At 33.0% G+C, this 25,117-nt stretch overlaps 1 protein-coding gene across 2 annotated transcripts in view; it reads right to left on the reverse strand.

The window, feature by feature from the left end:
- LOC133192058 (large neutral amino acids transporter small subunit 1-like) overlaps positions 1-16,374 on the reverse strand; it is a 54,416-nt gene extending 38,042 nt beyond the window's left edge. Inside the window, exons 1-7 of one of the 2 annotated variants that reach the window (XM_061327898.1) lie at positions 16,290-16,374; positions 13,294-13,771; positions 9,450-9,578; positions 8,517-8,616; positions 7,806-7,850; positions 6,685-6,808; positions 341-444 (exon numbers count right to left, since the gene is read on the reverse strand). In XM_061327898.1, the coding sequence (XP_061183882.1) occupies positions 341-444; positions 6,685-6,808; positions 7,806-7,850; positions 8,517-8,616; positions 9,450-9,578; positions 13,294-13,753 (962 nt within the window). In that variant the 5' untranslated portion in view covers positions 13,754-13,771; positions 16,290-16,374. The remainder of the gene's footprint in view (positions 1-340; positions 445-6,684; positions 6,809-7,805; positions 7,851-8,516; positions 8,617-9,449; positions 9,579-13,293; positions 13,772-16,289) is intronic. The other variant, XM_061327899.1, reaches the window with a different exon arrangement.
- Positions 16,375-25,117: the final 8,743 nt, after the last annotated feature.

The raw sequence follows: 25,117 nt of genomic DNA on the forward strand, positions 1-25,117 counted from the left end.
AGTTACACCTACCAAATATTGAAATAAAAAGTTATAAGGATATGAAAACCTTTATCCAGCTGTACAAGAATGCAGCCAACAATATCACTATAGCCCCATGGACATCTGTCCCAAAGAGCTTATTAATACAATAATTTTAAATATTGAAAAAAAGAAATAACAGAGAAAAGTGGTATTTTTGAAGGTTAGATCATGGGTAATCATCTTATATAATAAGACAATGGGTGAATGCTTTATAGAATAAATAAAGATACAAAAGAAAAACATTTGCATGCAAAACACCATTAAAAAAAAATAGCTCCCAGTGTATGCATTAATAGACAGTTCTGAGTTAAATTACCTGGACATACTCAGAGCAGTACCATTCATTGTGCCAGTAACAGACACTGCTATCAATACCGGCATCAACCAAGCCATAACACCCATTGTCCTTTCCCCAAAAGTCTGAAAAAGACAGGTTTCTGGTGGTCAAATTCATTTAATATTACTATCCCATCTCATTCACCATGTTTGAGTTTCTTGCTCAAATCAGCACAAAAAACTACTATCACTGAGAAAATTTGTGGAGTAGACACAACTTCAACAACATTCCTATGAAAGACCACTAATGGTATAACACACAATCAATATACCTACAGTAAGTGACAAGCATGCACAGTATGGGTATATACATAGTTGTTTGAAATACTGTTCGTTATCACCATATATTTCATAAAACTTGGCTGATCACAGCAATAACTACAATGTGAAGACTGTGATAATTCACGGTCTTTCAGTTCTGTGGTACAAGTATCCTAAGTTTCTGACACCTTTCATAAGCCCTTTGGTTTTCTCTTTGGTGGCATTTTGATTTTGACAGCTGGTTTTCATCTGACATCTTTTATCTGTTTATAGATTGTACCAACTGGTAGTTCAATTGCATAGAAATGCTGTTGCACTCTTTATCAATTATCATTTTTCTTTTAATCTTTGCAGGAAAATTTTACTGCATTCCTACTGACTTGAAGAATACTCACAGTAACATAGCATATAGGACAATTGCAATAACTTATATATAGGGATGTCAACAAATAGTCGACTATTCGACCATCAGTCGAATGGACCGACGATCGAATAACGAAACGACATTTGAATAAATAAATTCAATAGAAGAATGATAAAGAGATGGAATTTCCAACCTAAAATTGAGAAACCGTCTTTCATCAGACACAGTCGATAAGATAATTTTCCTCATTAAAAACTGCTGACTTTACATGTAGAAAGTACAGTAATTAGAAATGCTTCACTTCCATGATTTAAATTTGTCAATTAACAGCCGATTAATGTGTTGTTTTTGTAATATCGTAATTTTGTAAAATTATTAATTGGACTTGATTTCATACCATGTACCCATTATAGCCGTGACATGTTTGGACAATATAATAATTATTATAAAATTAATATTCTTTTACAGATTTTAAAGATATTTTGATAGTTGGTACAGAAAGTATATTCAAATATTTAACATTATCCCAGAAACCATGTGTGCGCCCTCCCCCATCATTTTAATGAGCTTTAAAAAATTTATCGTACTGTCATTTTTTTTATGCTTCCTAAAAAAACGACTTTACCAACCGATTTATGAACATGATTGACGGGAAAATCATACATTTTGGAGAATTTAGCGGTCTATATTTAGTAAATATAATTACGCTATCCACATGTTAGGTCCTTGTGAACATTTGTGTGTAACATTTGATGTTACTTTTTAAAAAATTTAAGAAAAGGGGATTTGGGGTTAAATATGTCATGTACCAGTGAAGTTTGAAAAAAAAAAAATTTAGTTTCCTAAAAAGTTTCGAATATATTCGACTATCGTTCAAATAATGCAATCGAATATTCGGCTAAAGAAAATAAATATTTTGACATCCCTACTTATATGTCATTCAAAGTAACTCATAGGATACTCACATAGTCTGGAGTACTGCAAAGTTCCATGAATGAGTCGCATTACATTTAAACATGAACAAGGATAACACTATGATGAACTGCACGCGTTAAATAAACATGGAAACAAAGCTGTGTACATTGAATAAACAAGTCTGATATTCTTATCCCGATTGACAAAATATGGGAAACTCTGAAAATCGGAAATTTTTAGGTGAATTTTTTCAAATCGGGATTTTACGCCAATTTTGCTTTCCTGATCGGGATAGCGGGATCAAAGGGTAAAATCAGGAGGATCCCACCTAAATCAGGAAAGTTGGCATGTATGGTCTTAAGGTCATTCTTTTTCAAATTAAAGTTTAATTCTCACAAGAAAAATTGAAATATATATATCTATACTTATAAATTAATAAATTTTGCAAATAAACTCCGAAACGGGTGGACCAGAGTTCTTACTTACTCCTCTAACAAAACACTAGATACAAGATGATGTCCATAAACTATATTTAGATTTCACTTGCATTGTAAGTATCGTACATTAAATTAAAAGTCTACTTTTATTTTCTATAAACATCCATGAAATAGCAAAAACGTGAGTACGGTGGCATTTCCGGTTGGCGGATCTAAGTTACTGGCAATTTTTAATGAAACTGGCAACAAGCAATCGTTTATTTATTTCATTAAACGTCATTACTAAATTATTCAATCAAAACTTGATTTAAATGATATAAAAGAAATAAGTTGTGATAACCAATTAAAAAGGAAAATGTGCAAATTATTTTCATCATCCACCGATCGTAATATTGATGGAAGCTTCTAGAACATCATATAGCATCGAGCCTGATGTTAAAAAGAAAATAGCTGCTTTCACATAAAAAAAAGCTTTTGTCATTGAAATAATGGTAAATCATTGTACGTTGTGAATATATTTATATATCGAAAGACTATTACATAATTTTATATTTAGTAGGTTTTCAGAATAAATTTATCGGTAAAATTTGTATATATATTTCTCACTGAGAGCATTGTGGCAACGAACCCGAAGTACAATTTGTACTTCGTAATAAACCTGCTTACATGAAAAGAGAAAATTAATGAATAAGGTATTGTTCAAATACATAATGCTGTAAAATTTTGCGCTTTAATCAATATATTTCATTTTTTTTCTGAATACAGTCTTTTGTATCAAATACTCGGCCTATTCCAGTGGCGGATCCAGGAATTTTCAAAAGGGGGGAGGCGACCAGATTGGGGTTGGGTAGGGGCCCACGGACACCCCCCCCCCCCCCAAAAATGATTTATTAAAATGATTTATTAAATTTTATGTATATTTTGGACACAAAACGGGAGGGGGCTGGGTCCCCCTCTAAATCCGCCGGTGTATTCAAAGGGCATTATATAAAAGCTAATTTTACACAGGTACTTAGGTCTTGGATTATAAATATGTATGTACCAAGACCCAAGTACCTATGAATTTTTACCCCCCAAAAAAATCAATTTCTCAGTAAAATGTGCATTTTTTGACGGAAATGAAATAAGAGCACCTGAAGTACAGTATCCATAACATAGTATATAACAGGTTTCGCAATATACGTCAATTAATGAAATTATTTTTTTTTACAAAGGGGGTGGGGGTGGGGGTGGAGACATACTTCTACTTCATCAGGATTTTGAACAAAGTATTTCTTCCTGCTATAAGCCTGTAGGCTGTAGGCTGTCAGTAGAAACTACAATATATATATATTATTGGATTTTTTCTGTCGGTAGTGCTATAAATTCAATTCCCAGCGCTTGCACGGGATTTCATCTAGTATATATATATATATATATATATATTGACAATTATGATAGAAAATAAAAATGAATTTAAATAAATTATCTTCCCTTTTTCTGGCAGTTCTAGCTCATCTAAAATGCAGTGAAAATCTTTTTTTATTATACACTTATCTTTCACTTGATTGAGTGATGATCATCGTAAATAATATAATGAGATATCTGCTTGTATTTACCATAAATAGAGGAATGTAAGAAATACGATTAGGGAAAAAAATATCGTTTTTGGAAGTAAATAAGTCAGGTAGTAGTGCAAAATGGATAAGATTGTTGAGATTTACGAATAATAAGAGCAAGCTGCCTGGAAATTTTTTCATTGGTTGGGAATTAATGGCAAAAAATAAGTGAAAATACAGGTCTTTTATTTTTACCAAGAAAGAAATTTCAGGTTGGAGAAAAAAATAAAATTTAAATCAAGTTCTAGGCCTTTTATTTTTATTTCAGTTTTCAATAAAATGGGTCGGCGAATTTGTAAACCAAAATTTCAAAAAATGCTGGCCATAATGATTAGTTTTAAGCTGCAATTCACATTTTTATACAGATGTACCAACTGGCAGTTCTAGAATCTCTGTCGCAAACCTACATGAACCAAAAATGAAAAACATCTGTAAAATGCAGAAAAATAATCCAATCATTATAAAAATATCAGATGCACACCTTCATACAGCGAATAATGAATGTACAAATTTTCAGACAAATCCATGCAATAGTCTCCAAGACCTGGTCCAGACAAAATCACTTCTACAGACAGACGGACAGACAGCCGGACTTGCTGATTCCAATATACCTCCCAAACTTGTTTTCAGGGGGTATAAAAATGTCAAATTATTACCAGTACTATATTGATTGAATTTTTGTCTAAATGAACTAATTGCTAGCTTGTCGCAAAAAATCAATAGCTAGTTTTATCTCTCAATAAAAATGTTCACCCTGAGTTATAAAATTCTCCATAATGAATACTGTCCCATGCATGAAAGTACCATACGGTTCCAAATCTTGGCCTTTACAAATAAGATATAAAATGAAAATGAGTTCAGGAATTTATAAGCCTATTGTGGAAACTCATTTTCTTTGAAATCGGGAAAATTTAATTGACGTTTTGAAGAAATTGGGGCGGGGGGGGGGGGGGGGGGGGGGAATTATGGAGAATTTTTGAAAATCATAAAGACTTAATTGATACTCCCACAATCAACAACTTTAATCAACTTTTTCTACCTATTTGAGTGAAAAAATTTAAGACCACTGGTATTTCCCTTTTAATCTCTTCTCTCAAAAAGCTAGCTATTTTGCCCCAGTCGCCGATTTAGGAAATAAAAAAAATCAAAAAGCCTTAAAGGTTTCAATGGCATCAAATATGAAAAAAAAATTTAAAAGTTTTTGAATTAAATATAGAATTATAACATTGTAAACAAAGTATCACAATCATAGAAAGGGGTCTTTATTCCATGATCCAAATTAACCAGACTCCATTGAAAGTAAATAAATATGGAAGCCTGTTCATGTTGTTGAATAAATTCATCCTTTTTGTCATGAAGAGCTAGGATAATAACAGTATATTACAAAACCCAATTATAGAGCTCAACTCTTCAATATTTATGAATTTGGATCAAATCTTAATGGTTGTGTAGCAGGAATGGAGAAAAATGCGACAGACCAAGCCTGGATACAAACCCAGGCCCCCTGAATCTCTAGTTAGATGTTCTACCAACTCTGGCCATCATTGATTGAACCCATCTGACAACCACATTTCTCCCTCCCTAAAGGCCTTTACCCCTGAAGACACCAACCCAGGCTCTTCCCGGACATGTCTTTTACCCGTCACTTCCAGGGCACGACACGGCACTAAATGTAACAGAAGAGGAGAAAAATGCAACGGACCAGACCGGGATTTGAACCTAGGCCCCCTCAATCTCCAGTCAGGTACTCTACCAATTGAGCTATCTGGCCAACGGTGATCAAACCCGTTTTACTGCCACAGTTGTAAAATTGTAACGCTAAAATTAAACTAAACTTTAAAAGTCTACGTTTCTAACCTTCTTGTTTGCCCATTAAAGTAGTTTCCTGATTATTTCGTTGTTTTTCTTTTTATTTGATTTTCCTGCCAAACACCGATGATTAATGTGAATTTGATGCATGGCTATATAAAAATTGATCCACAGCAACTCTTAATAAGATTGCCACTTTCTCTTTTGTTAGAATAAACACAGTGTCTGTATTTTGTAGCAAAATTAATTGTAGATATACTTGATGAAATTTTTATTTCTCGTTATTCATCAGTCACGGATGAGACTGAAATTCATCATTTTTAAAAATGATGATTTGTAGTCATAAAATTGATTTTAATAATGACTAAAATTCATCATTTTTTAAAATAATGAAGAAAAAAGTCATAACTATTTGGAGTTTATTTTATTAAATACAGAGTTACTTCTGAAAATAAATATGACTGTATTTCACCATTTTTTATAAAATTGGTAGGTCTGGGTGCACTTAATTATCTTGTTAGTTTTATGGGGCACACTACTTTATTTTGGTTTCAATTGTTTGTCAAGATGTTTCGCTACACATGGGTCCATGGCAGGATAGTTTACTATATCTTGTTACTGTAGTAAATGGGTCGGAAGAATTAACTTGGGAATTGGAAATATGATGAAAACAAGTCATATTTACAAAAATAATAAAAACACTTACATTATGTAGTTAGTAGAAATGACAATTATCAATCATTTTTCAATATGATGAATGTCAGTATCACCCCTGACTACATTGTGAGCATTTTGAAAAGAAGTTAGTTTTTATTTTTTCTTTCTACATTTAAAAATATATCATTGATGTGTGGTTTTACCCCATGCAATTGAATTTAAAAAACAACAAACAGCAAAAATTTCCCAGTATACAGTTATCTCCATAAGAAATACAACTTACCACAGCTACAGCAGGTGATAGAAGCATTTCTGCTGGACTCAGAACTCCCAGATATGCTACGTTGGCTATTAAATACGTAACAATCACTAAAGTCATGGATATAAGGATGGCTCTTGGTAAATTTCTGAAAATAATCGACAATTAAATATCAGTCATACGTGTTAAGATGGAAAATCATGATTGGAATCACTATGTAAACTATTTGGTTATTTTAAGTATTTTTAATTGTATTTTTCTAAATAATACTGTGCTCCTTTTGTTGCTTTTGGTTCCAACTCTATAAATGAAAGCTTTTATAAAAATTTTGTCAGTGATGGTCTTTATAATTTGCAATTTTCTTATATGTACCGTCTATTTAACAAAGTTTTTTCCAAGGAAAATTTGCAGTGAAATTAGCCCATGGTTTCAAACATTTATGAAACGCAATGGATTAACAAAAGGGGATAGCAAAAACTTCCTGAATATTCTCACTCCTTGCTTTGCTACCCATTTTCACTTTTGTTGACACCCTCATACATGTATTCATTGCAGATTGCTGAGTGATAACTTAGCTCCACCCATTTATTGATGAACCCCACCTATTGTGTTTGGTGCACCTCTTGGGAAAGCTTTTTGGATTAGATTTCTAGATTTTTTTGTCTGCTTTCTAAGACTACTGTTGGACAGACTGGTAATGGGCTGCTTTCTGTCATGTTAGGTCTATAGCTGGTATTGTAACTACGATAAACCCATTAATTGAAATTAAAATCTGATATCTTGATGTAGTTTACTAAAGTAACAACTGCATTTGAAATTGAACCAAAACTGCAGGAGGAGCATTATGAAAGAATCTAACTCAACATTCTATTCTTAGTAGCATGGGAACCGTTCATTGAAATCAAAACTGTAACACAAACTTGTGAATCTGTCTACTTGTTTACCAAGTTTTACGGAAATCTGGTTAAAAGTTACAAGATAAGCATTCTGAAAATTGTTCAGAGACAGACAATAAACACAAACAATTCTGGTCTTAACATATATGACAATGCAGTTGAGCTGTAAACATATCTGCCTAAAACTTCAAAATTTACTGTAAAATTTCATTGAAATAGAGCAGTTCTTTTTTTTATTAACTTCCTTACCTGTTAGGATCAACAAGTTCTCCAACCAAGAAATTCAAGTAACTCCTGAAATTTATAAATTGGTTTGAAGTGAGTTATCTTAATTGTACCACTTATTTTGGCAGAATCTTGATGACAAATGACAAATTAACATATCTAACACTAATATACCATGTACATGTCCTCTAGGCCTCAAACCCCATTTAAGTAAGAAGAAGAGGAATTCTAATTTACAATCCACTAAGGACCCCAAGTCCAACATGAAGGGAAAGGAAAAGGAATTCTAATTTACCATCCACTAAGGGTCCCAAATCCTGCAAGAAGGGAAAGGAAGGGGAATTCTAATTTACAATCCACTAAGGGCCCCAAATCCTGCATGAAAGGAAAGAAAGGGAAATTCTGATTTACCTTCCACTAAGGGCCCCAAATCCTGCAAGAAGGGAAAGGAAGGAGAATTCTAATATGCCTTTCACTAAGGGCCCCAAATCCTGCAAGAAGGGAAAGGAAGGGAATTCTAATATGCCTTTCACTAAGGGCCCCAAATCCTGCATGAAGGGAAAGAAAGGGGATTTCTAATTTACCAAATGAAAAGGAGAGGATTTTTTCTACACCATCCATTATAAGGTCCCAAATCCTACATATAAATTTTAAAAGAAGGATCTAGTTCTGCTTTTACATTCTTTAAATGCCCCAAATACTGTATCAAATGAAAGGGAAAGGAGTTCTACATACCATCCACTATAGGCCCAAAATCCTGAATAAAACGAAATAGCAATCGCTCCAGCACTATAATCACTACCCTCAAATGCATTCTCAAAATTTTCTGTTTCTCCTGAAATGAAAATTTCAAATAAAACATGTCCAACAACCACAATTTTCACCTGAGTAATAATTTGTTAATAGATTTTTAGTGAAGAAATGTTACATTTTTCTTAATTTTAATTTCACTGTTTATATATTATGACTGAATTGTAAAATCTAAAGAGAGGCAAATAGATGAATGATGGACATTTCATATTACCCCGGTAAACTATTCCTGTCCATCAGAGCTAACAATTACCTGCATGTTTAATATCGTTTCAAAATTCTATATAACTTGTAATTAACAAGTTTTTATTTTTATTTCAATTTACTTTTAGGATTAAAGCTATATATGGCATATCTGAGCTAAAAAAAATAAAATACGAAATTGAGGGTAGATAAACATGATATACCGGTATGTTATTTACGTTCAAATTAAAATTTTCACCGATTTTGAACTTGAATAACCTCATGTTTCCATAGTTAAATTGACTTTAAACTCTGTCTGTTATTTAAATGCAGAGTCGGTAAATAAATTGGTTATTGTTTTAAATTTCTTATATCTTTGAATTGCGATTTTTTTAATTGTGTAATTTACAGGAAAGTCCTATCTTTATATAAAATAATAAAACAAATAGAAAGATCTTTTTAATTTTAGTAGTCTGAACTTTTAAAAAAAATACACCATATATGACGGTTTTAAAATATCATCCAAACTGTAATGTAACTTTTTGAGTAAATAATTGAGTACAGCGAAAAACTAGACTGCTTAAATGCAATGCATATTTGTAAATTTGTGTCAAGATCATTAAGAATTGGTTTTTAGCTCACCTGAAAATACCAATATAAATTATTTGGACTTACCCTTTCCAATGATGTAGTACATTCCGATAACAATGATAATGGCAAGAGCTATCAGCTTGCTTAATGTGATGACCACTTGAACTTTTGCTGCCCATTTTACATTACGACAGTTTACTGCTATTAACAGACCTAAATAAACCCCCAAAAAATTATTAAAACAAAGCCATATTCAACTGCTGGCAAAGGTAAGAACCTATGGAAATGGTATAAAGTGTTGCCTCCTCCTAATAACTTTGTCTGGAATGTAATGATCCAGATAGATGAAGTATCAGAATATCTCAATACTGTAGATCACTAAATTTTATCAACACCTCCTTTTTTGCAAGTCCGTAATCTGGTAATTATAAGCAAGAAAAGTTTTTTTATGAATTTTGGTTATTACTGTATATAATCTTTAATAAAATACAAATCCATGCAAAAATAAAATTTTGGCTAGCAGACAGTCTTGCTGCAAATATCATCTCTAAAATATCAGGAAATTGTGAACTTTCTATGATGTTTAAATTTCTTCCTTTTGGCCAACACCTTGATAAATACATGTGTATAATCAATTTTAGGACATCATTAAAAACTTTGAACAATGAAACTAATATTTTTTTGGAATTTTTGAAAAAAGTTTCTATGCCCTGTTCACAGATTTGTATTGTTTGTAGAATTTGGGATCTGTTGCTGTTCATTGTTTTCACCTTTTTCATTTCTTAATAATGACAACACCACCAAACATGTGCAATGATATTTTAAAATAGACCGTAATTTAGTAAATGTATAAAATTTAAACAATATACACTCTTTTACCAATATTATGGGTGTAAATACTTTGTACATGCAAGTTGCATGGCTCAGTGTGATGTAAAGCTATAGTTTCATGATGTCAAAAATGTGGATTCCAAATTTTTATCTCATGTTTATGGATATACACTTTTTTTTTCATTATTATGCCACACTGCCAAGTGTGTGCAATAATAATTATATATAGACCATAGTTGAGTAAATTTTTAAAATTCAAAACAATACACGATAATGACAACAACAGCTTTATTTGTGAGTGACACACTGAATTTTTATTAAGCTTTGACTTGTTTTATGAATAGAATAATCATTTTAATCGGACAACTTTATTTCAAAGTTCATAGCATTTTAACCCTGGACAATGTGCACTATCTGCAACCTTTAAAGACCACAATTTTTACAAAAATATGAAGTTCAAATAATCAAAACCAAAACTATTCTGACTTGATTTTCATAACAAATATTTTGGTATACAATAAGTATATCTAGGATTATTCAGTTTGACAAAAAAATGTCCATGAACTTTGGACAACCCTTAATGTATCTTACTACAGCAAATACAGCTCTTTTTCAGTTTAGGAAAAATATTTTTCTATATACGAGGGTTGTCCAGTAAAATCGTGGACAAAGCATTTGTATTGATAAATAATGGGCGCACTAAGCTGAAATTTCAGCAAATGTTTATTTTCAATTCAATTTTCAAATTGAAATTGAAAATGTTTATTAATCATATTTAAGTATATCTTAATATTTTTAATAAATTATATATTCAAAATTAAGGATTTTATTATACTTGAATGTGCACAGAGCATGGCCCTACAGCGCATGACCAAAAAATCGGGGTTTTATCAGGGAATATTTGAGTATTAATTCAAAATAAAAGTATTAAATAGATGAGATTGGGGTAAAAATTATCCTATTTTTAATCCACTATATTATGTCGTCTTTTGCAAAATTTCAAGGCATTTGCTTAATTTTGGGCAGTTTCCTGAGCATTTCAAATGGGAAAGTGGTAAACACAACACACGAAAAATGGCGACATTCGATGATGTTACGGCACACCGCAGAGCAATTTAGTTTGATTTAGAGGTAGTAATGACGCCCTTAGAGACTTTAAATGACTACAGAAGAAAAAAAAAAATAAAAATCACTAGAATTTTAGTATACAAGTGTAATGGGTGTTTTCTAAACGAATCTCTTGATCGAGTCCCTGTTTAGAACAAAACATTCGGACAAAGTTCGACAAACAGCTACTGACAATAGCAAAAGGCGCTGTCACTGTAGACCGTCGATAAAAAATAGTCTATTTAGTTGAATGATAGTGAAAGTACTGTTCATAACTTACTAATAAATCTTCAGAAGGTCCCATGTGTGCACGAGATTGGTTCCTCGACTGCTTATGGAGGAATAAAGGGAAACTCAAGCATGTGCATCAATGAAATTCTCGAATTTAAGTGGGACTTATCCAACTTTTTTTTAGCAAAGAGGAAACATGACGCTGCTTCATACAATTTGACGTTATAATCCGTGTGGGGATACCACACATAACATAAAATGTCATAATTTGTTTATTTATGCATATATCTATTTGAAATTTGCTATGTATATTGATGAAAAATGTACTAAAGTGTGGTGAAAATTTTAGAACGCAGTGAGGATTATTTTTCTCTCTAGACAACTTGTCCACAATTTTACCGGATAACCCTCGTATATAATTATATTCTTTATATTCTTACATAAAACTTTGATGTCCTTTAAGGAGGAGAAGGACACATGACTCTGTTTAACTACGTCATAGTCTCCGTTTATGTAAGAGCAAAGCGTGTAAAGCATCAGTTCTTGTATAATTTTTTGGCATTTTTTTAACTTTAATAACCATCTTATATGAAAAAAATAGAAGTTTTAAAATTCTTGTAAACATTAACAAATTATGAAAAAGATTGATCCACTCCTCTGTTTCCCTAAACTGCGCGTCCAGCAAGTCGGTGACGTCATACACGATCTGTTAGTACAGCAACATCATACTCAGTGAATACAGGGGCGGTGTTACTTTGTGAAAACAGGTCTTAATCAGTATATGATAAAATATTCTGAGACACGGGGAATACAAAAATTATATTTGCATGGCTGATGACGGAAATCTTATGTAGGTATATCTTCTTTCGCTTATTCAGCTTACATGTGACGTCATAGTTGGTTTTTCCCGTACTCGAGAAATGTAAACATGACATGTTTTTGTCATGCTTATGTCCTCTTTAACGATGTCCTGTGCAATATTGAGGTCAGCTTCACCATTCGAAATTTTTACAGTTAATCAATAATTTGAAGGACTTACATTTCAATGTAAATTTAAAAATATTGAATGATAGAATTTTTGGTAAATTACGTTTTTTGTTGTTAAAGTTGTCTTAAAAAGTACGTAATTTTCGCTATCCAGATGCAGTGTGATAGAAGAAACTTGCTTTTTCGAATTTTAAACCCTATTCATACTATGAAATATTTTAAAAGATACATGTCCACTTACATATTTTTTATCTTTGCTTAAAAAATCCCATTATGGACAGAGTAATGGGCCCGGAAACATGGAGAACTAAAACTCTACTTTAGATACTGTAGGGCATAGTATTTGTCAATCAATATCTCTAAAATAAGGTAAGAAACCTAATGATATAACTGCTTTAAGATATGTGGGACATACTTAATAAGAAATATACAAAATATGAAAAAAATTGAATGACAGGTATTTTTTCAGCTCAAGGTCCTTCTTCCCCTTAAGGGCCTCATCCAACCCCAAGGCCTGAGGGACCTTGATTTTCAAACCAGAATATTTCACTTTCAAATATAAATGAAATTAAATAATATGTATTTACATGAGTTAGAACTTTTATGTGGTTCTCAAGAAGAAGCCACTATTCTTAAAAGTTGAAATGACAGTCAGTGACAAGATATAAATCTATGGAACATTAACTGACAGATGACATACAGAAAGTCAGGCTGACAAATGTACAAACTTTGATCATGAAGCCTTTCCCTTTGGTCAGCTAAAGATACTTACAAAATATACATGCAGCCAACAATGCCAAGGCTTCCTCTGGAATTTCACAGTCTGGAAACATGGGTTTCAAGATGTACAGGGAAAATATCAATGCTGAGGCTGCAATACCAACTGGACATATTAGCAGAAAGTTTATCCAAAGACAGATAAATGCAGGGATCTCTCCAAATGCCCTTTTGATGTAGACATACTCTCCTCCAGATTCTGGTATTGTAGTTCCTAATTCAGCGTAACATATCGCACAAAGGGTATTGTAAATGCCGCATACAACCCACATCACCAAGGAAAAACCTACAGACTTTGTTTCTTTCAATATTCCCACTGGAGACACAAAAATACCAGAGCCAATTATGATTCCTACAATAATGGCAACTCCTTGTAGCAATGTGATCTGTCGCTTGATGATTACTTTTTCAATTTTTTCATCAACTGAGTCATCAGATTTCTTTGAAGACCCCATAGTTGTTCAATCCTAATTCTGAAATAAAAAATGAAACTAGAAAACTAACAGTTAGAGAGAGGGCTGTCATAGGAAAGTGACAACCCTGTACTTAGCAATGTTTAGAACAAGGTGACCTATAAAAGTCACTAATATATGTCTAGAACTAATACCCGAGTTATCACGTCAATAAAGAAGTGTTGACAGAAAGACAAATATGTCAGCACACCACAAAATTAATACGCATCTTTCTCTTATGGTGAACACTTTCTGAAGATAATATTTGAAATAGTAAACAAGAGGCCCATGGGCCAGAATGCTCACCTGAGTAACTTTGACCCTGCTGTTCGTCACCAGATTTCCCCCCTTGCAATACTTATTGTGGCCCCACCCTACTCCCTGGGGATCATGATCTGAACAATTTAGAATCTACACTAACCCAGAACGCTTCCAAGTAAGTTTCAGCTTTTCTGGCCCAGTGGTTCTTGAAAAGAAGATTTTTTAATAAGGGGGCTTGGCACTTCATTTTAACAATTTAAACTCCCTTTCACCCAAGGATGCTTTGTACCAACATTGGTCAAAATTGGCCCAGTGGTTCTTGAGAAGACGTTTAAAATGTGAAAAGTTTTCAGACGGACGGATGGACAGACAGATGGAAGATGGACAACAGGTGATCAGAAGAGCTCAGATGAGCTAAAAATGGAATTAAGAACATGAAGAAGGAAGGAGTACGTGTATTGGTTTTCTTTTAATCCATGAAGCTGATAAATGAATACAGTCATTTAGGGTATTCCGAATCACCTTTAACATTTTGACTGCAAACAATATTATTAACAAGTTAATAAATGGTTGTTTGGTATTAAAGGAAAGCCAATTCTATGAAAAATAAGATTTACTTTATAGGGCGACTCTATCTTCAATACAGCGACCTTGACAGGGGTTATATTTACATCACCTTTTTACTGTATTGCGGGTCACTTCCGGGTATTTCGAATCACCAGGTAAATGGGTTAAAAACAGACAGATAACAAAATTGTAATTAATGAATTAGTTGGTATTGTTTACCAAAAGGCTCCAAAAATAAAAAAGAATTATTTTCTTGTTGCTTGATCTTGTTTATTTTTAAGTTATTAAACCCCCCCCCCCCGTAGTTGCACTATAAAACAGCGTTCTCAGAGGCGGATCATGCAGAAAAGCAATTACCAACAATTATAAAATAATGGTTCCAGAAATTACTTTACTGTAAATTGTTTTGTAAATATAATTATGTCATTTTTTTACCCATGTGAATTTTTTTCAATGCAAAAAAATAAAAATTGAAAATGTAATACCTAATTCAACGCGTAGGATACCAAAAAAAAAAAGATAATAATGATGATGATAAAAAATTGTATGAAAAGGAATTAAACCAACTCGTACTTAGATGTCACGATTATCAAGACTGACATATATCACTGCATAACTTGCACATACGCATACTTGTACGTATATGTGTACATGATATATGCATGTCCGTATTTGTATTCGATAAAAGGATCAACACTGATCAAGTGTATACCCGGGCTGGTTTTATTATCTCTTGCTTTGCCAAATCATTACTTTCCTATCCCTTGCATTTTAGAAAAGCAATGTTATAAAAATATCTGACACATAACAAGTATGTAGCGTGTGCAATTTATTCGGCTGTGGTCATGTACACACGTGGTTCGAAATACCCCAAACAAAATGCGGCCAGAACTAATATATATCTAAGCTGTTATCAAAAACAATTAATGCTCGTGAAAGCTTATAAAATAGCCATTCTATCGATACCTAATATGCCATGTTTCATCCACAAACAACGCCACGACATCGATGAAAAAATACATGCAACATTTCTATATGGACTTTTTCTTCGAAAAGAATAGCAAGTTAATAAATAAAATTATTATTTTTTTAATTAACACATTATGTTTACCTCTTTATTTCTTGTATGTAATATGTATAGATCATGCTGTTAATGACTATTTGGTTGTCACACGTGTGCATGTGTCGTGCGAGATACAGCGATAAGGTAAATTACCAAGATTCGTGAAATGCAGGGTGATTCGGAATACCCTAAATGACTGTATTGATATCTTTCTGGTACACTGCAATTATTTTCAATTTATTTAAATACGTGTAAACTTGATTAGTGAATAATTTTTTTTTTACTATTCTGGTGCTAAGGGGGTGGGGGGGGGGGGGGGGGAGATACAGTCGCAAGTTACTTGAAACTTTCAGTTATTGATATCTTCTACTGATTGTACTGGCTTGTGATGCTGATACAGTAAGCAATATAAAGATGAAGAAAGATGAAGAAAGTAAATAATTATATCTCTATACAAAGACCTGTATTATCGCTTCTGTTACTCTGAGCGCCACATGATCTTCTCCCATGTTTACAAGACACCACGGTCGTAAAACAAATTATCTTAATTATGTATCTACGATGTTAAAAAAAAAAAGAAGAAGCATAAACACAGGTGTTATACTATAACTTATACTCTACAAGTAGCTCAGCTTTCTTTGTACTAACCGCTAGAAGTTGTCAGTGTAATGAAAGTTGAAACAGAGATTTTCCAACGTGCTTTCGCTCAACAATCCTTTATCGCCTTCTGTGTCTAGAGATTATCGGGTGTATTTTTTTCTCGTACCTATTCTATTTTGACCCCCCCCCCCTTTTACACTCTCAGTAACAATTGATACGTATAGATGCTGATTTTTTTTTTTACATAACTTGTTTCTATGATGTGTAATTTATGGTGGCTGGTATAGGACATGGTATGAGAATTTTTTTATTAATGCGTGGCCACGAAATAAAATTCGTGGAAACGAAATAAAATTCGTGGCCACGAAATAAAAATTCGTGGGAACGAAATAAAAATTTGTGGCCACGAAATAAAATTCGTGGGAACGAAATAAAAATTCGTGGCCACGAAATAAAGTTGTGCTATATAACGCCATTTTTAGCTTCTTCTGTTTTATGTCATTCAAGATGAACGAACTTATATATTATTATCATTCAATTGGAATGAGCCAAGGGGATATTTGTGTAATAAGCAATGAGATTTGATGCTGATACGTAGAACATGTTTCACATGAGAAGTTATACTCCTAACAAATTTGTGTCTTTATTTCATTACAACTATGTGATAGGATTCAATAGAAAATGTGAGAAAACAGCAAATAAGCCCTTAAAGTCATTAATGTTCGGGTTGCCTTGACTAATATCAGGAACAAAACTTACAAAAGTTATTATAGTTAAGAAAAATACATAACTTGACTAATATAAAATTGTCCCTGTGTATTATATCATCTAAAAAATCATGAGTTGGGACTTCATGCTGTGTCATGTATCATGATGACAAGCTGAAGAGAACACTTTCATTTTGTTTTATTATCTGGTTAGGATATCATTTTGGATGAAGTATCATTGAACTGCCTTAAACTCCAGAACAGTCAATTGAATCGGCTTGAATGTTTTGTTTTAATTTTGGGCACAGAGCAAAAGAGAGAGTTTATTTTCTTTTTACATGTAGACTATGTTCATAATGCATGTACCAATTCTCAGCTGCTTCTAATATATATGCAAATTAATTATATGGGTATTTATAATGATGTTCATCAGTGCGGGCAAGTTACAATAATCTAACTGTGTGTCATGGGACAGACCCTCACTGGGTCCATAGCAAATTATCATTAACACTATATGTACATATAATTGTGTACATATAATTCCCACAAATTTTATTTCGTGGCCACAAATTTTATTTCGAAACAGTTTTCAATTCAAAATCTCGCAGAACCAATCGCGAGAGGCAATACTAAACGTGTCATTGCCATAAGTTCTATATTAAAAAGAAAACAAACCCTGCTTCGTGTAACCAGAATTACTGGACTATAATTTTTCTTCTTGATAATCTTACATAATTTAATTTTGGTTGCAACGCGTCATTTGATTGGATAAAAAAATAGAATATATCGTATAATCTGGGTTGCCTACGTCACAATGACTTACGTCAAAAACGTATCGATCCCTTGACATTACATTTAAAATACGCACAATTTGAAGGCATTTTTGAAGGAGAAATTATCTTATTTTTTACACTTAATGATGGAAAATTCAATTATAAGGAATGAATTTAATAGCTACCCAAGTTATACTGATATAACCTGGGTTGGAACAGTTTACGCTTTTTTTAGCTCACCTGAGCCGAAGGCTCAAAAGAGTTTTTCTGATCACTTTTTGTCCGGCGTCCGTCTGTCTGCAAACTTTTAACATTTTCGACTTCTTCTCAAGAACCACTGGGCCAATTTCAACCAAACTTGCCACAAAGTATCCTTGGGTGAAGGGGATTCAAGTTTGTTCAAATGAAGGGCCACGCCCTCTTTCAAGGGGAGATAATAAAGAATTAGTGAAAAATTAATAGCATCTTTTAAAAATCTTCTTCTCAAGAACCACAAGACCAGGAAAGATGAAACACATGTGGAAGCATCCTCAGGTAGTGTAGATTCAAGTTTGTTCAAATCATGACCCCCGGGGGTAGGGCGGGGCCACAATGGAGGATCAAATTTTTACATAGAAATATATAGGAAAAATCTTTAAAAATCTTCTTCTCAAGAACAGCAAAGCCATGATAAGTCACATTTATATGGAAGCATCCTCAGGTAGTGTAGATTCAAATTTGTTCGAATCATGACCCCCGGGGGTAGGGCGGGGCCACAATGGAGGATCAAAGTTTTGCATAGAAATATATAGGAAAAATCTTTAAAAATCTTCTTCTCAAGAACAGCAAAGCCATGAAGAGTCATATTTATATGGAAGTATCCTCAGGTAGTGTAGATTCAAGTTTGTTCAAATCATGACCCCCGGGGGTAGGGCGGGGCCACAATGAAGGATCAAAGTTTTACATAGAAATATATAGGAAAAATCTTTAAAAATCTTTTTTCTTAAAAACTTCTCAAGTACAACAAAGCCATTTGTTATAATGACATGGAAGCATCATCAGGTAGTTTAAAATTCAAGCCCCCCCCCCCCCCCCAGTAATTATTTCAATACTGAACTGATTTGTGCTTTTGCCTAGCCAATGTGCTCAGGTGAGCGATGTGGCCACTGGCCCATAGGCCTCTTGTTTAAAAACCGCTTCGCGGTTTATAAAGCGTAAACTGCCCCACCCCAGGTTATACTAGTATAACTTGGGTAGCTATTAAATTCATTTAATGTAAGAAAAAAGTTGATTGCCCTTAAAAAATGACTTCAAATTGTACAAAATTTAATTGTAACGTCAGGCGGATTGATACGTTTTTGACGCAAGTCATTGTGACGTAGGCAACCCAATTTATACGATATAAAGTAATTTTTTTTATCCAATCAAATGGCGCGTTACAATCAGAATCAAATTATTAAAACAATAATCTGGTACTCGTGGGATTCGAACCCTAGAAATAAAAATCCGAGTATCATTTTCCTGTGAGACTAACACGCTAACCATTACGCTACACAACTCAAGTTTGTGATATGATCTTTGACTTAATGGACTTCAAGTTCTTCTCGGAAAGATGCGAATGTTGTGTCATAAAAGTGCATTTTTAAGGTATAGTGGATCTTTGCTCCATGTTTTTGTTAACTAAAAAAAATGTATATTTTTACGCAAACTTTGAGAATAAACTTTCAAAAAATGGAGGGAAGACCACTCATATCAAAAAATTGTGTTAAAGTATGTGTTAAAGCATACACACACTAAAGAGGGCAAAAAGGATCATTTTGATCCTTTTTGCCCTCTTTAGTGTGTGTATGCTATTTCAAAGGCAAATAATTTCAATCTTTGTGAGATTTTTGCAAATTGTAGAGATTTTACATTATAAATTATACTTTAATGTTAGATGAAATATCAAAGACAATTTTGTTATAATTGAGATTTAATTTTTCACCTTCATGTTTGTCGCACTGTAGGCATTTCGTTCGCCTTGTTCGCCCATCCTCTTCAACTTGATTACAATTAGTTAACATGCATTTTTCTCTTTCTCTTTTAAATGAGAAATGAATTTTAATCAATAATTGTCGTCATTTATCTTTTTTAATTCCAACTAGATTTGCTTTAAAATGATTGAAAATTTACTTTTAATATCAACGAGAAATATACATGCATTTTTAACAACCAATGAAAATAATCTTTGCATAGCAAAATCTTATCATGTTGTAACTAGAATTAACCGTATTTATATGATTTACGGACAAAACTATTGTAAACTATATATAGTTTGATCGTAATCTATATACTGATATACCTTAGAGTTGTGAAGTATAGCTTCACAGAAAATTGTGCATATCCGATACAAAATCAGAGATTGTGTTTCTCAAACTGACTGTAAAACTATATGTTTATCACAATTTTGTGAATTCGTTGCCTGAAATATATAATGCACCCCGGCGCGGTTCTTTATCATAAAATTGTACATGTACAAATGCCATGGTCGTGATTTTTTCTTTTATTTTGATGAAAATTAGGACATACCCCCACCCCCACCCCCAAAAAATCTGAGGGAAATCATAAAGTATATGTGTTTCTTTCAAATAGTTACTCGCTGTCTCTTTTTTGTGGATGTTTTCCCCGGGACTAAGCACGGATTAGACTGAATTTTAGTGGAAAAGAAGCGGTGACCATACAGTTTAACACTAGGGTTGTGCGTATCAAGGAATGTTGGACGGTTCGCCCCATAATGAGGCGTTTCGCCCCAGAAAAGTGAGGAATGAAAATTAATATATAATTTCAATAAACAAAGGAGAACAACTCCTTTGTTTACTACAAGTTCTTGTTCTAGTAAGTCATTGGCAATTGAAACAATTATACGTTAATTTTTTAAATGTTGTACTTTTAAAACGTTCCATTTTAGAAATTTTTCTTAATAAACATTCATTACTTCTTAATTTGTTTCGGCTGACTGTACAAAAAAAAAAATATTTTTTTCTGTCGAAAAACAGGGTACTAGAGATGTCGGACTATAACAGAGTCGGACTATAACTTACTCGGCCTATTTCGATCTCGGCCTATTACGGACTCGGCCTATACATATAGAATAGAATATTTGTAATGAATTTAAAGAAATATATATATATATTTTTAATGAAATTGTATATTTTTAAAAGATGTTTTTAATGTATTACAATGTATTACTAACAAAAAGTTTTGCTTTGGTGATGATTTTACAAATTGAAATATACCGCTTGTGTTATTTTTGACTTTCAATCAAAATTTAATTGAATAACCTATTAAATTCTCAATATAATTATTATAATTATTATAATGTAATAGTGTACTGTTGTTTCAACAATAAACTTGTTATTTCAACACTATGGAATTAAATACCCTGTTAATTAGGCGTAATTTTACGCAGATGTAATTGGTTGCTCTGTCCACCCTATAGCCGCTTTGATGCATGTTAATAATTGCTTATCAAAGGAGATTTTTTTTTTTTTTGCGATGCTAGAAATTAAAATGGTACCAAAGAAATTTTATTCATATTCGAAATGGGTTCCGACGAGTGCGTTGTGTGTTCACGGAAGGTGTCTACCAGACAGCATGCCCTCCAATGTGACAGTTGCAGCTTATGGCAACATAGAGTGTGCAATACGGGTATGTATTATTTTTATTAATAATAGAAATTGTTTTAGTGTTAGTAATTGAATTCCAAATGCTTAAAAATAAAATTTGAAATTTGTCAAACTGAATTATTACACCATAGTATTTGACTATAAGTATCTTCTTATGGCAAGTTTGTATTAAGAATTAAAAAACTGAATTAGATTGGGTAAATTGTCTCAGAGTGTGTATTAGTAATTAAATATATATTTTATGATGACCTGTGTACATGTATAATGCAATAATAGAAAAGTTTGCTTGAAATATTTTAGTTTAGTTAAGTTTAGGAAGTTAGTTAAGTTTAAGAAGTATTTCATTCATGATATACAAAAAATGAATATGTCTTTAGATAGTGTCTAAATACCTGCCAAATATCTAATAAATGCTTTATGTTGACAATAAAGACTTTCCTCATAATATTCAATGTATTGAGCTTTAAATGTGGACTATATAGTAACTTTTGTATAATCAAGTTATGATTATGGTTGATGTTTAAAAAAATGATATACCGAAAAAAATTAGTGTTGCCAAAAAAAACATTAATTGTCAAAAAAGAATTTCCGAAGTGTAAAACAATATCTGATTACATTTGTGTGACTAGAATGCAAATGTGCAATATGATGATAAAAGAAAGGGAACACCTTTAAGCTTAACTCAAGGGAGCATATCCACCCAGCTGACAAAGGAGCCTTGAAGAAAACTGTTTGCAGGAAGGAGGTAATAAAAAAAATATATTCTAAATAAAATTATTTCCATTGACAATGGTCTTTTCAATGCCCAAATCTAAATGTAATTTATTATTAACTGAATATCTTTTATCCCAATCTAGGTGAAAGCAGCAGCTCGTCAAGACATCCATAAGCCTGCAAGACGTATTGTGGAGGATGTTATGCTAGAAAACATCACACCAGAGAAGACAACTTACAGTCAGCGGGGAGCTGAGTACCGATACATCAGGATGCTCATGGCGCTCCCTTTCCTCCACCGACATAGAGCCAGCATTCCAGCGCCTAAGTCAGCGAGCGACATCTACAGAGCTTAAGAACCTTGTTGGGTACATGGAGAACACCTGGCTGAACAATCCTGCATGTGTGGCGTCCAAGGAACTGGTCCATCTACAGGCAGTCGATCAGGACCAACAATGATGTGGAAGGTAAATATATATACTTTTATTGAGATATTGTGCAAAATATTTTTTTCTATGGTTTACGAAATTGTTATCTCTTAATTGATTATGTTCATGTCATGTTCAACAAATAAACTAATAATTAAACTTTAACTTTAGGCTACCACACTAGGATCAACGCTGACATGGGGCGAGGCCACAAATCCTTCTACACAGTCGTTCCTGCTCTACGGAGAGAGGCAGACATTGTGGAACTAACACACCAACTGGTGAATGAAGAACAAATCCTCCGGGACCAACGAAAGAAACAAAGAAGGATGGAATGCCGGCTCCACCAGACATGGGAGGAATATGAAGATGGGCAGCGCACTGTTTCCCAGCTCCTCAGCGAGTGCGGCAAGATATATGGGCCCTCCAATGACTGATGAAGTTCTGTGTTCTGTGTTATTGTGTACTGTGATTAGTGCTCTACGATGAACTTCTTTGTGCTCTCCTCAGTGAACATTTCAACAACATAAGGACTGGACATTTGTGACAATGATGTGCATCATAATTATAAATAAATTATGTTATTTGAAAAATGTTTCATTATTTATTATGGAAAATGTTATTTTGAAATGTTGCAGATGAAGTTATGTGTTCTGTGTTATTGTGTACTGTGATTAGTGCTCTACGATGAACTTCTTTGTGCTCTCCTCAGTGAACATTTCATCAACATAAGGACTGGACATTTGTGACAATGATGTGCATCATAATTATAAATATGTTGTTTGAAAAATGTTTCATTATTTATTATGGAAAATGTATAAAATGTTACAGATGATGTTGAACATATTTATATGTAGAAAATAAATAAACTTTATGAACAAATACATTTTTTTTTAATTCTTGGTATTTATTCATGGGCATAGTAAATAATGAACAGAAGTTATTATATACTTCATAAAGTGTGCCATATACATATATATGTATATTTTTGTCTATCACAATAAAATGATAAGATTTGATTTAGAACTCTTTATCAACAAAAGTAGGAGTGTAGATTAAAAAAAAAAAATAAAATAAAAATCTATACAGAAAAAAATAAACCCCAAATATATAATATTAAAAAAAAGTGTATCTAGAACATATGTGTGATTTACATTACTTTTGGTAATCCATTATAATCATTTTTAGAGGAGGGACTTTATTTATATAATACTAGGTATATTATTACAAAATTTATATAATGCTACGATCGCAAGTATACAGCAATGCTTCAACATGCCTGATTTAAAATATAGTTACATTAAGTTTGCTAAATCATGTATTTATCATACTTTTTTAGCGGTAGGCCGACTCCGTTATAGGCCGAGTATGTGTAGGCCGACTCCGTAATAGGCCGAGTTATTCATAGTCCGAGTCTGTTATGGGACGAGATCTCACGTAATCATTGTTTAAAAAAGTCCAAAAACATTGCTTTTATTTTGAAAGTAAAATGAAATTGTTTGGCCGCGTAAAGTTTCTTTTCTTTTTTTTAAAGATCGATTTTTTCAATAACTTCCGCCCTTTTAAAATGATGGGTGTATTACTGAAAATTATTGAAAATTGGTATATTTCATTTTGTGTTCTGCACTGTTCATCTATGTCTTTTGGGGACGAATAGCCATAGCGCGAATCGACAATGGGGGCGAAACGTCCTGTCATCGCCTACGTATGCAAATTTGTAAATGGTTATGATATGGCTGAGATTGAGAGAAATGGGAGAACGGCAGAGGGGATGAAAAATGGAGACGATAGCACCTATTAAACATTTAGATGCGTATGTCAATGTGAATACTTTTTCTGCAGAATCTTATTTTCTTAGCTTCATTGACATGGCTGTAGCACTTGATAAGCCGCAGGTGGATCACACGTATGCATCGCACAAAGGATCTAATATTAGAATTTCTGGTGAAAAATGTGTGTTTCAAGAAAGGGATCACAGCTATTCTTTAACGAGGAAGCATTCGAAGAAAAGTAAAATAAGTCAATGTGTTAAGGAAAAAGAAGTGAATGTGTCGAGCAAAGTCTTGTCGGAACAGAATTTACCTGTCAGTTCATCATCAGTTAAGGACATTTCTCATATTTACGAAGATGATAACAAAACCCAAGAGGAACATCGTTCAGCAGAATTTGAGCACAAGAATTTTCGCAATCCAGTTGTTCTTAGTAGTTCTTGGCCAAAGGAAAGCAACTTCAGTACCTCCTTCAGTGCTGGAAAAAAGGACGGAACCGATTCAACAGATCATACCTATGCAAGAGAAACATTAAAGCAAGAATGTTTTTACACAAAATCTTCACAGAACATGCCAAGTCCAGAAAATTCAAACTTTGAGCTTTTGTCAAAACTATCGATCACCTCTGATCATGCATATACAGATAAACATTCTGACTGTTTTTTATCTGCAACGAAAACACAGCATAAGTCCTTAGCTAGATTTGATCACTCTTATGTGTACAAACACTCTATACCTAATTTTGTTGAACAAAATTATGAGTCAACCATTGGCAGATTGGAATTGGTAAAACCTACAGTGACTGAAAGCCAGAAAGATCACAATTACTCAGGGTCCTGTG

This window comes from Saccostrea echinata, unplaced genomic scaffold (genome assembly GCF_033153115.1).
Source record: "Saccostrea echinata isolate AGI-Se365-2 ecotype Australia unplaced genomic scaffold, CSIRO_AGI_Sech_v1 ptg000025l, whole genome shotgun sequence".
NCBI lineage: Eukaryota > Metazoa > Mollusca > Bivalvia > Ostreida > Ostreidae > Saccostrea > Saccostrea echinata.